Here is a 12,735-nt window from a genome sequence, read left to right as displayed (position 1 = left end):
AGGGCGATAGAGAGAGACAGAGACAGACAGACAGACAGACAGAGAGAGAGAGAGAGAGAGAGAGAGAGAGAGATAATAATCTGCTGTAGTTAAACACCATGCCACAGTGTAAATGTCAGTCAGGGACCAGCAGGGGGCAGTGTTCAGAGTGGGAGTTACAGGGTGCGGACTGTGCTGTCTGTTGGTAAACATTTCACTGGCCTTCACTCAGAGAGTCCACTCAGACGTGCCCCTGGGGTCCAGAGGTGGGGTATTAACCCCATCCAAACTCTACAACGTTACCACACTCTCACTGCTCCGTAACCATGGCAGAACCTCCCAGTGAAGAGGCCATTTAGCATAAACCCAGGGGAGGACTGGTGTGTGTGTGTGTGTGTGTGTGTGTGTGTGTGTGTGTGTTTGATGTGCAAGACCTGCATTCTAATTACACCTCTGGAACATTAAACACGAAACTCGGTTTAACATTATTATTATTATTATTATTATTATTATTATTATTAAGTCAGTGAAGCTGATGTTAAATAATTACTTGTTGATAATAAGTTGTTTCCATAAGTGTTCTCCAACTGAACCCTGTAATTAAGAGAATTATTACACATTAGTAATACTCTGTGTGTCAGTTTCCCTGATGTTCAGTGATGTTTAGTGAACTACGTTATCTGACTGTGTGCTGTGGAGGGTCAGACCCCCTCACACCCCCTCAGACCCCCGCCCAGGAAGGACCAGGAACATCCTGGACACTATGTTCCCTCACAGGACCTTCCTGCAGCCCGCGTGGGAGACTGTGGTGCGGCGGTCCACAGCGGTTCTGCTGTAAAACTGACCCCGGGTCATTTCTGAAAACACAGAGGGTTAAACCCAGGACAGAGAGGAATTATAAATCAGAACCTACATGATCCGATCCCTCCATTCTCAGTGGATGGGTCACTGTGGGCTCTGTGGCCTCATCTCCAACCTACAACACACACACAACACCATTTATTATTATTACTGATGTTATTACAGTAACTCACACAGTGTACATCTGTTAAAAATCAGTTTCATCTCTCTCTCTCTCTCTCTCTCTCTCTCTCTCTCTCCCTCCCTCCCCCCTTCTGTCCACCTCTCTCTTCCCCCCCTGTCTTTCTCCCTCCCTCTGCCTCTCCCCCCTTCTGTCCACCCCCCCTCTCTCTACCTGTTACTCTGAAATATTTTCTGTCTCTCATTTTTCTTTTTTCTTCTCTGTTCTTTCTCTCTCCTGGTCCTTGAATGTCTCTCCACCTCTTGGTCATTCTTTGACTGAATGTACTCCCTGTTCTCTCTGTCTGTCTCTCTCTATATTCTCTATCTGTCTCTCTCTATATTCTCTATCTGTCTCTCTCTATATTCTCTGTCTGTCTCTCTCTATATTCTCTGTCTGTCTCTCTCTATATTCTCTGTCTGTCTCTCTCTATATTCTCTGTCTGTCTCTCTCTATATTCTCTGTCTGTCTCTCTCTATATTCCTTGTCTGTCTCTCTCTATATTCCTTGTCTGTCTCTCTTTAAATAAAAAGCACATATTAAACAGAGATCTCCTCTGTCCTTTCACTGCACTCGTTCCTCTCTAATATCTCTCTCCTGTTGCTGCATCACTTGACAAAAGAGCAACTTTAGCACCACACACACACACACACACACACACACACAGAGAGAGAGAGAGAGAGATGAGAGAGAAAAAGAGAGACAGAAATACAGAGAGAGAGAGAGTGAGAGAGAGAGAGACAGAAATACAGAGAGAGAGAGAGAGAGAGAGAGGGGGGGGGGGGGGAGATAAACCAGTGCTAACAGTAGTAGATGTAAATGTAAGAGCGCTGCATTGCAGAGAGCGAGAGAGGGAGAGAGTGGGGGGAGAAAGCGAGGAGCGAGAGAGAGAAGAGGAACTGTTGCATTCAGCACGGATACGGCACAGGGAGAAGGCAAAGGAAAACAATCTAAAAATGAAAAAATGAGGAAAAACAACAGGGATATTCTTCATCTCCTGCCTTTCTCTCACACACACACACAGTGAGTGTAGTGTGTGTGTGTGTGTGTGTGTGTGTGTGTGTGCACGTACCTGCTCGCTGGCGCTGTAAGGAGTGTGTGTTCTCCGCTCGCCTGACTCTCCCTCTCCCTCTCTTTGAGCTAGCGGTCGAGCGAGGAGATCATCCACAGGTTCCGCCCCCTCTTCATCATCTTCATCTTCATCTCTCCCCATACTCCTGTGCCCAACACGTTCGCACCATTTACCATCAAACACATACAACCTTTACATATTCATACATCCCACCATCACTAGGACGCTCCAGGACGTCTGTATGAGGAAACACCTCAGTCAGCAACAGCAGGGCAGTGAGGAACACAGCTGCTGGACCCTCTCTCCTCTGATACACCGTGTTATTAGACATTACGTCCATTTAACTAAGGATATGTGTCGTGTTTTTATAAATTAAATTCATTATTAATTGCCACAAACAATTAAAAAAATAAAAAATAAAAACGAATGAATGAAGGAGGTTAATTGGCGACAGGTCAGTGTCATGACTGGGTTTAAGACTGTCTCAGAGTGACTGAACCTTTCAGAAATAAAGAAAGGGAGGGTGTCACCTTTGGGGTTTACTTGTGGAAAACATTCACATTCAAGGATAACATTTCCAAACTTAAAATAGTGAAGAACGTGGGGCTTTCATTATCTACATCCCATAATAATATCATTAATAGACTGATAGATCCAGAGAAATTTCTATATGAAAGAGGCATGGCCCCAAAACCAGTATCTGTCTGTGGTCTTCTAGCCCTCAGACAGCACTGAATTAAACACAGGTTTCTATAGTGGAAATCTCTGCATGGGTCAGAAGCACTGTCTGTGAACCCAGTTTATCACCACATCCACAAATACAGGTTAAACCTCACAAACGCAGAGAAGAACCCAGGTATAAACAGAAACACTGCTGGGGAGTGGAAAAGTGTCTGACAAATCACTGTCTGAAATTCTTTTTGGAAATAATGGACACTACGTCCTCAACGGCCACATTTCAAAACTGTCACAAAAAAAATCAACATGCTCAGGGAAGAACGTTTACTGCTAATACTACTACAACACCTCCACACTGTTCTGCCCTCCAACGGGGGGCTGTAGAGTAGTGATCGACCGATGTATCGGCCGGCCGATTAATCGGACGATTTTTAGCATTTTTTATATAATCTGCATCGGTCGATATATGAGCGCAAGAGGCCGATATTTACACAATGCACACAGGCAACGCTGTGGGCAGCTCCATCATTCTGGCTGTAAGAGCGCCCCTTGTGTTCATATTGCTATCTTACAGACAGACATTATTGAGCACTAGTACAGGAGTACAGGCCTCCAACCTGTAGCTGCATGTGTCTCATCAGAGAAAACAGTACGAACTATTTTCTCTTCTCTTCTGATTCTGTTCATCAGCTCTCACTATCATGACTGCTGTGATAAACGACTGAGTGGATAGCTGTAACCTAGAAACCCAGCGTTATTTAGCACCTTATTTCACTCATTGGTCGGCGGCGCCTATAAAAAAAAAATCACTCATTGTTATATCACTCAGTATATCTTAAATACTACAGGTCCAAAATCGACAGTTAACGTACCAAATTAAAGCTTAAAGTCACTGATTTTCATTGATTTAATCATTTTATATAGAATCTCACTCGATAAGTAAGTATTTTTGCTGTTGCTGGAAATTATAGTGATAGTATTAATTAACAGACAATTCAATTTTAGTGACAGTACAACTTTTCAGATTTTTCAGAGGCGCCATATTTGAGTAATGTGTACATATCATACACCTATCAAACGGTCAGACACTCAGGATCACGGAGATATATGCCATTATACGCTAAAATGTAGGACTAAGGAGTTAAATCCGAAAGAATAAGATATTCCAAACTTCCTCATCGATGACAAAACCGCTGCTTCTATAAGACCTGAAGAGTCCACAGGCGGCTCACACACAGAGTTCACACAGCATCGCTTACTTTAGATAGTCCCCTTCAAAACGAGACTAAATCGGAGTCAAACCTCTCTGTCAAACCGTTCGTGAGTAATCCTCATGTTTGTGTCAAGAGTACTGGCCGAAAAATCTCGAAAAAAATAGTACACACTTTCAAAAAAAGAATTAAAATATGAGCCCCATGGACCCAGGTCACACCTACTGCTTAGCCTAAGCTTAAAACTGTAGCTTAGGCTCTCAGCTTTCCAACAACATGTCAATCAAGTCTGTAGACCAATCAGTGGCAGAGTTATGGGGATGGGCACACAAGGAGGCGGGACTAACACACAGCAGAGCGTATGTTTTCAGCGCCAGACCCAGACCCAGACCCAGACCCAGACACAGCGAGAAAGACTCAAACGGTTCTTGACAGCCACAAGCTCCACAAACAATAATCAAGTCAATAAACATGTTTTGAAGCTTAGATGTCTTTTACTAATTACATTTCCCCCAGTGAGGTCATTTAAATGCAGCAGGGTGTGTGTGTGGGGGGGTGGGGGTGTTGCCTCGCTCTAAAGCCAATCAGAGCGCAGCTCTCGCCTTTTAACACATCAGACATTTAAAGTAACACTGTACTCAGTGAGAAACAAGTGTAAACATCAGAAATAAACTCAGTACATCAGAATAAAACACACCATAACTAAGAGTTTTTACTGTTTGGTGAGGGGTCAGTGGCCACTTGGTGAGGGACAGGAGACGAGTTTCTCACAGAAAGTAAAGAAAATCACTACGATGTTGACATTAGGTCCAGACCAGATCTATACACTGTGTTACTGCAGTAAAGTAATCATTTTCCTGACGGAGAGCTTGGGGTCTAAAGAGACACTTGGAGAGGCTACTGTCCACTGTCTGCTCCAGCTTCAATAACTTCAGATCAGTAGGATCAGTAGGAGTAATGGGACTCATGGACTCTTCAGTTTATAATCACTCATTTTTTTTTTTTTTTCAAAAATAACACAAGCGCCTACATTTTCTTGTGGTTTTCATAAGCTTTTGATCACTTCATATATATTGCAGGACCTCTAAATGGTTTCTTTTACAAATTTGAAGGGTTTTCTGTAAAAAATTATAACGATCATTTCTCTAGTTTATTCACTGCCTGAGGAATGGAAATATCGGCCTTACATATCAGTCATCGGCCACTACTGCTGTCTAAAAATCGGTATCGGCATCGGCAATCAAAAAACCCATATTGGTCGATCACTACTGTAGAGAACAAGTGACTTATTACTAGGCAATGGTTTCCAGTGAGTGTATTCTGGTGAAAGAAAGAGAAAGACTACTGCAGCCTAAACGCTAATTCAAGATACCGACAAAGAAGTAGACAAGCCACTCAAGTACAGCAGCACAAAGCATTTGCAATCAACCACACACATATCTACAGTCAAACTTTAACACATCACCATTTAACATGATAACACTTCGGTAGTTAGCCAACTTTTCCTAATGCAAGATATAAATCTAATCTCAGATTCTGTTCATCAGACTCAACATGCTCGGAGGAGAACACTAAATCAACTTAACACACGTTGGGGAATAATGTCCAGTCCTACCTCAGGCTTCTGCGGAGTTCCTGCACTTCTTCCTCCAGCGCTAAGATCTGCTGTTTTTGCAGAAGCTCCGCCTTCTCCACCTTTACTCTCCGTAGCCCCACCTCCTTCTGTTTCAGAAGCCCCACCTTCTCTAGTTCCACCTTCTGCAATTCTCCTTCTACCCGCTGTAGCTCCATGTCCTTTTGTTTTAGAAGCTCTACCTTCTCTGCCTTTATCCTCTGTAGCTCCATCTCCTTTTGTTCCACCTTCTCTTCCAGCTCTGCCTTCACCATTTCCATTTCCTGGAGCTTTTCCATGAGCTCTATTGTATCTTTCTCTACCAAAGCACCTCCATCAGTCTCCTCTAATGTTCCAAGCTTTGTCTGAAGACTCTGGAGCTTCATCTCATACTGTAACATTTGTTCCTTAATTCGCTCCTCCAGCTCCTCTCTCAGCTTTTGGTAGTTTACTTCAAAGTTCTTCTCAGCAAGTGAAAAAGTGGTCTTCTGTCTTTCAATTTCAGCTTTCAGTTCTTCCACTAGCTTGTTGGCTTGTTCGGTGTCTGCAGTAAAGCTCTCGATTTCTTTCATCAAGACCTCACGGTTTTCTCTGAGGGACTTCAATTCTTCTACCATGATCCCTTCTTTTTCTTTCAAAAGTTTGTTTTCAGCTTCCAGGTGGTCTTTCCAGGTACTATCTGAGGTGCCTTCCAATACTGTTCCTTCTCTGTGACCCTCTCTTTTCCTGAGCTCCTGAATTTCAGTTTGAAGTTCATTTAGCTGCGAGACAAGCTCATCTACCCTTGAGTTTTCCAGTGCCCGGCTCAAGTCTTCCTTTAGCACTAAGATCTCTTGGAGCAGTGAGGCCCTTTCGGCATCCAAAAGTGCCTTCTCAGCCTCGTACCCATTCCTGACCTGCCGCAGCTCATCCCGCAAGTTCTCCATGTTCATCTGGTTCTCGTGCTGAAGATCTTCCCGAAGCCTTGAAAGTTCCTCCTCATGACAAAAGAGGAGCTGTGTTCTGAGTCTCTCAAGCTCAGCTTCCTGAGACTCTGCCATTCGATCTAGAACAGCATCCTTCTCCCTTTCCAGCATTTCCAGTTTGATCTGGTAGTTGGTGATCTCAGATTCGTGTTTGGCCTCAAGCTCAGTCGAAGCTTCTTGAGCAGCTGCCAGCTTAGCCTGCAGGTCAGCGATCTCCACTTGAAGGTCCATCTGGCTTTTTTCTGTCTCCTTGCTTTGCTTTGCCAAGCGCAAATCCTCAACAAGTTCCTGTACCCGGTTATGTAGAAAAACCTTATCTTCAGACATTTGGGCAAGATCTTGTTCCGCTTTCTCCCGGAGAACCTGGTTCTCCTGAAGCTTTTGCTGGAGTTCCACCACCCGGGCATTTAACACATTAGCTTCTCCAGCACTCTGAGTCCATTTTGCCTTTAAATTTTCTGAGATCTTCTCTAATTCTGTGGAATGCTGTTCCCGGATGTGTGCCAACTCCTCAGCGTGTCTTGCTGAGAGTTCCTGCTTCATTTGAACAATTTGCTCGCCATACATTTCGTCCAGTTCTGCCCTCAGGTGGGCCATTTTGAGGGCAGCATCTCCTTGGTCTGCCCCCTTGTAGTGGTAGCGCTTCTGCAGGTCTTCAACAGTACCCATCAGTTGCTGGATCTCGCCGGATGAAAGACGTTCCTTCTGCCTTGATGTCTGGAGCTCAGACTCACAAACTTCTAACTCGCGGGTCTTTGCAGCCAGCTGCTCACTAATCTCATTTAGATTATTTTTGGAAGCTTGGAGGTTGTCCTGGAGCTGGGATAACAGCTGCTGCTGCTCGGACCTCAGCTTCTCCTGTTGTAATATCTGTAAGTCCTTCTCCTGCAGTCTCTGAGCAAATGACTCTTCTGCTTCTCTCTTGACCTGAGGACATACAGACACAGATGGTGTTATATTTATCCTGCTTAATAACAAACCCACAGTTAATGGTGTATCTGCTTTTCTACTTGTGTTATATCAGAAGAGAAGATTTACGTAAGAAATTGCTGATAAAATACATTTCCCCAATGGCTTTCCCTCACAACTTCAGTAATGTGACATAATTTTCCTCTTTGGATGTCATGTTTGTGCTAACTGGAGAATAAACAAGAGATTTCATAGCTGCTTCTCTCGAGAGGTATTAGCCCAGAATCCAACAAATATAGAATTTTCTCCACACGTAAATAAAGTCTTAGATCTACAACCACAGACACCAGTGACTTACTCAACTTTCCAAGAAGGTATTTTGGCTTGTGTGTGCATTAGAGTTCTACTGGTAACTTCCTGTGAAATGCTATGCATGTTTTAGCAAGATTTGTCTTCGGCTTTGGCTCACATTAAATCCTTTTCCTTTTGATTATCGTATAATTGCATACAGCAGGGCATATTAGAAAGAGGCTAGAAAAAAACTAAGGAATAACCAGTTAAGCACTGATAAATGTTCCTTCTAAATTTTATTTGGTTGATGAATCATAATTTTATAATTTCTGATTCTACATATTATTTCTACATCTGGCTAATATAAAATGACCTCATGGAGACGTTGCTCAGATGCTTCAAGTTCATGATGGAGCTGTCCAGTAAAGTACATTATCTTGCATTTTTGATGTCACACCAAACAGCCATTTACAAATCCTGGCCTGAGATCTGAATCCAAAGTTTGGATTGGGAGACCACTGCACTATACCATGGTTCAAGACCAGGGTGAATAGAAGGTTGTTGGTTCAAAGGCCAAGACCGGTTTTATATGCCTGGTTGTACCCCAAAGTGTGACAATGTAGGAGATTAAAAACTTAAAATCTAACTTAAAATTACATATGTCAGATACACTGTCCACTTACTGCCTGGATGTGAGATAAGCTCTGTTGGAGCTGAGCCACCTGTAACAGTTTCTCCTGGAGATCTTTGACCTGGGTATCCTTCTCCTCCAGACGTTCTTGGAGACCTCTGACCTGTGTGTCCTTCTCCTCCAGCTGTTGTTGGTTGTAGAGTACCTGTTGTCTGGTCTGTAGAAGATCTGCTGCTGTGCTGCTAATGCTAGAGCTCCTCAATGTCTCACCTGCCTGCAACTAAAGGTAACACACAAAAGTCATTCATGAGTCACTTCATTTATCAAGTTCAAGTTCAGTCCCGAGTCACTGGTATGTGTTTAAAAATCAGGTCTTAATTCAGTCAAACACAAGTCCGATCAAGCCCCAAGTCTCAGACATGTACACAGACAGAGTCAAAGTCTCAAATCATTAGGAAGCAAATGTGAATTGACTCTTCAGTCACTGCAGTGTAAGTCCAAGTTGAAGCATGAGCTCATCAAAAATGTAAGTGACTGCAACTACAGAAAACACACTATGGTGATATTCCCTTCAAGACACGTGCCGTCTGCCTGAGATTACCGGCAACACACAACAAAGAGGCTGAGTGAATGGGACGGAAGGGCTTTGTCAAATCACAAGTCACAGAAATGTAATTCTTTAATGGAAATACAGGAATAGGATTATGGGTCAAGTTTGAGGCACGGTAGTACAAGTCACAATAGTGCGAACGGCGTGAAGAAACTTGTCTCTGAGATGCAAGTTCTAGTCAAGTACAATTCGAGTTATGAGTTGCTTCATCTGAGCCCTCATCCGGGGTAACTATAATGAGAGTTAAATAAGTGTCTCCAGTCACTGTACGATAGTGACAGCACTGCAAATACAAGGTTTTATCAACAATGTGTCTGCTTTCAACTACAGGCAATACAGAACAGAGTCTTTGTCAAAAAGCAATCACAATCACTGGAATGTGATCTTTGTGGGGAGCTCTCAGAGTTGGGTCTTGAGGCATTGTAATTTGAGTGAATAGCGATGCAATTCTTGAGATTCTGTGGTAAAATTCAGAGTCGAGAGCAACTCAAGCCATGAGCATAGTCCTTGTGAGCAGCAAATTTACATTTCTGGGGAGGTGCAAATCAAGCTACAGCATAGGGCATGGTGTAGGGTTTACAACTATGTGGGATAAATGTGTAGAATTGGCGTAGGATAATAAATTTATGCAAGTTAAAGTTGTGTCTAAAGACACAGTACTGCAAATACTGGATATCAGTAAAGATGCCTGGCTGCAACCATAAGGAACACAAACCAGAGGTGCTTCACAGTTATTCAAGAGTTAGAGTCAGGTAAGAAGAACTACAGTTCACTGTAACTCAGACTCCAGTCCAGTCAGTGCAGCCAAATGTGGGAGTCACAGGCAGAGTCACAGTGCAGAGTCAGAGCAGACACTTGAGTCCACAACAAAGACACGCGTCCCTGGAATACAGGTATACTTCTACATATACATTTACCAGTTGGAACTGGAGTTGTAGTTTGTGACTCTACTCTCTACGGTAGTTAGTTTTACCGGTTAGATCTGTAGTTGTAGTTTGTGACTCTGCTCTTTACGGTAGTTAGTTTTACCTGTTGGAACTGGAGTTGTAGTTTGTGACTCTGCTCTCTATGGTAGTTAGTTTTACCGGTTAGATCTGTAGTTGTAGTTTGTGACTCTGCTCTCTACGGTAGTTAGTTTTATCTGTTAGATCTGTAGTTGTAGTCTGTGACTCTGCTCTTTACGGTAGTTAGTTTTACCTGTTGGAACTGGAGTTGTAGTTTGTGACTCTGCTCTCTATGGTAGTTAGTTTTACCGGTTAGATCTGTAGTTGTAGTTTGTGACTCTGCTCTCTACGGTAGTTAGTTTTACCTGTTGGAACTGGAGTTGTAGTTTGTGACTCTACTCTCTACGATAGTTAGTTTTACCGGTTAGATCTGTAGTTGTAGTTTGTGACTCTGCTCTCTACGGTAGTTAGTTTTATCTGTTGGAACTGCAGTTGTAGTTTGTGACTCTGCTCTCTACGGTAGTTAGTTTTACCTGTTGGAACTGGAGTTGTAGTTTGTGACTCTGCTCTCTACGGTAGTTAGTTTTATCTGTTAGATCTGTAGTTGTAGTTTGTGACTCTGCTCTCTACGGTAGTTAGTTTTACCTGTTGGAACTGGAGTTGTAGTTTGTGACTCTGCTCTCTACGGTAGTTAGTTTTATCTGTTAGATCTGTAGTTGTAGTTTGTGACTCTGCTCTCTACGGTAGTTAGTTTTACCTGTTGGAACTGGAGTTGTAGTTTGTGACTCTACTCTCTACGGTAGTTAGTTTTACCGGTTAGATCTGTAGTTGTAGTTTGTGACTCTGCTCTCTACGGTAGTTAGTTTTATCTGTTGGAACTGCAGTTGTAGTTTGTGACTCTGCTCTCTACGGTAGTTAGTTTTACCTGTTGGAACTGGAGTTGTAGTTTGTGACTATGCTCTCCACGGTAGTTAGTTTTACCTGTTGGAACTGGAGTTGTAGTTTGTGACTCTGCTCTCTACAGTAGTTAGTTTTACCGGTTAGATCTGTAGTTGTAGTTTGTGACTCTGCTCTCTACGGTAGTTAGTTTTACCTGTTGGAACTGGAGTTGTAGTTTGTGACTCTGCTCTCTATGGTAGTTAGTTTTACCTGTTGGAACTGGAGTTGTAGTTTGTGACTCTGCTCTCTACAGTAGTTAGTTTTACCGGTAGGAAATCTAGTTGTAATTTGTGACTCTGCTCTCTACGGTAGTTAATTTTACCTGTTGGAACTGGAGTTGTAGTTTGTGACTCTGCTCCGTCAGCTGGAGGAACTCCTTCATCACGTCGTCTTTCTCAGTTCGAGCCTGCTGCAGGTTTGCAGTCAACTGAGTGATTATCGCATCTCTCTGCTTCAGAGCTGCTTCAAACTCCTGCAGCTAAACAAAAACAAGGACTTCATTAGTGCGTCCCCTGCTGATAATACAAACTAAAAACAAAAGCTCACTATAAGGCCAGGTCTATAAATTCTTGGAGACGTACCTGCTGGACCCCCTCAGTTCCAAATGCGGCTCTGATCTCGTCGAGCTCTCGGCTGAGCTCCTCCAGGGCTGCGTTCTTCTCTCGGAGCTCGTCCTCCATGGCCTGGAGATGACTTTGAGACTCTGTTGTATCCAGCAGGGGGCGAGACTCCTCCTCCTGATCACCAGGGCAAGACAGCACTCCAGTTTACTAACTCTGTTTCTGGAGCTAAATCTTCAAACATGTTCTTTCACACCATCTAACCTTCAAACCTTAAATGGCGGTTTAGGAAGCATTCTGGATTCATAACTGTCACATTCCAAATACAAATGTTCTATTCCACCTTAAATTGGCAGTTTATGAGTTTAAACGTCTAATTTAATCTCTACCTTAAATGGGGGACATCAGAAAGCTAAAGTTAGCTTCTTTAAATTTTTCATTCCATCTTAAAGAGTGTAGGAAGTTCTTATTCATATTCTGTTCCATCTTATGTAGGAGTGTTATTAGGCTGCAACTAGCTTCTTTTCAAAGTCAACCCCACACACGGTGCAGTACTCTGGATTCTTCAGCAAATCTCTGTTAAAAGACACTAACTTTGAGCTCTACATTCCACCTTAAATAGTGCAGGTGTTTTAATTAATTTTGGTCATCTTGTTAAAATCCACCTTAAACGGGCAACTATGTTTGAGAAGGCTGGCGTTAGAGGAGTCATGTTCTCACTGAGGTTTGTTTGTTCCACTTCACGCAGGCACTATAAACCTATGTATCATTTAAGGTGGAATGGAAAATTGTAATAAGAAGTTGAAAAAGGAGCAGTTTTCCACCAGCGCTTAGCTTTTTACAGTTTATTACAGGGATGGTGTATTATTCCTCACTGATTCCTATGAAGTGCTGCTCAGTAAGAGATGGATCAGACGTCTTTAACTGAACCAGTTCATGTTCCATACAGAGGACACCCACACCACCATCACCACCCCCCACCTCCCCAGCTCCCAAACAGCCCCCCACCCCCACCTCCCTCCCACAGGTAAAGCTGTCCGTGAGGACCAGGGCCGTTCAGACGGTCAGAGTTAGAGAGTTAGTTAAGAGAAGACTGCAGCCAAAAGCCCCCGGAAAGCAACAGAGCAGCGGAGGGTCTGCAGGGGTCTTACAGGGCTTCCAGACTTTTACATTCCATCAGTTCAACTTTAGACAATTTTAAATGACTACCTTTAGTTTCCTAAAAATTAAATATCTAAGAGTTTTACACATTCATGGGTTCTTTGTTACATCTTAGAAAAGTAAATACATTGATTTTAAATGTAAACGTCTAG

At 43.0% G+C, this 12,735-nt stretch overlaps 1 protein-coding gene across 3 annotated transcripts in view; it reads right to left on the bottom strand.

Annotated features, from left to right (window-relative positions):
* The window catches only part of akap9 (A kinase (PRKA) anchor protein 9), a 124,150-nt gene that overhangs the window by 77,863 nt on the left and 33,552 nt on the right, over nucleotides 1–12,735 (bottom strand). For all 3 annotated transcript variants that reach the window (XM_066669879.1, XM_066669881.1, XM_066669880.1), the window contains 6 exons: nucleotides 11,444–11,599; nucleotides 11,185–11,340; nucleotides 8,422–8,649; nucleotides 5,577–7,465; nucleotides 2,073–2,217; nucleotides 893–955 (listed from right to left, as the gene is read on the bottom strand). In XM_066669879.1, coding sequence (XP_066525976.1) covers nucleotides 893–955; nucleotides 2,073–2,217; nucleotides 5,577–7,465; nucleotides 8,422–8,649; nucleotides 11,185–11,340; nucleotides 11,444–11,599 — 2,637 coding nt within the window. The remainder of the gene's footprint in view (nucleotides 1–892; nucleotides 956–2,072; nucleotides 2,218–5,576; nucleotides 7,466–8,421; nucleotides 8,650–11,184; nucleotides 11,341–11,443; nucleotides 11,600–12,735) is intronic.

This window comes from Hoplias malabaricus, chromosome 4, assembly GCF_029633855.1.
Source record: "Hoplias malabaricus isolate fHopMal1 chromosome 4, fHopMal1.hap1, whole genome shotgun sequence".
Taxonomy (NCBI): Eukaryota; Metazoa; Chordata; class Actinopteri; order Characiformes; family Erythrinidae; genus Hoplias; species Hoplias malabaricus.
Note: the sequence above shows the minus strand (reverse complement) of the source record. Positions and strands in the feature narration are given on the sequence as shown.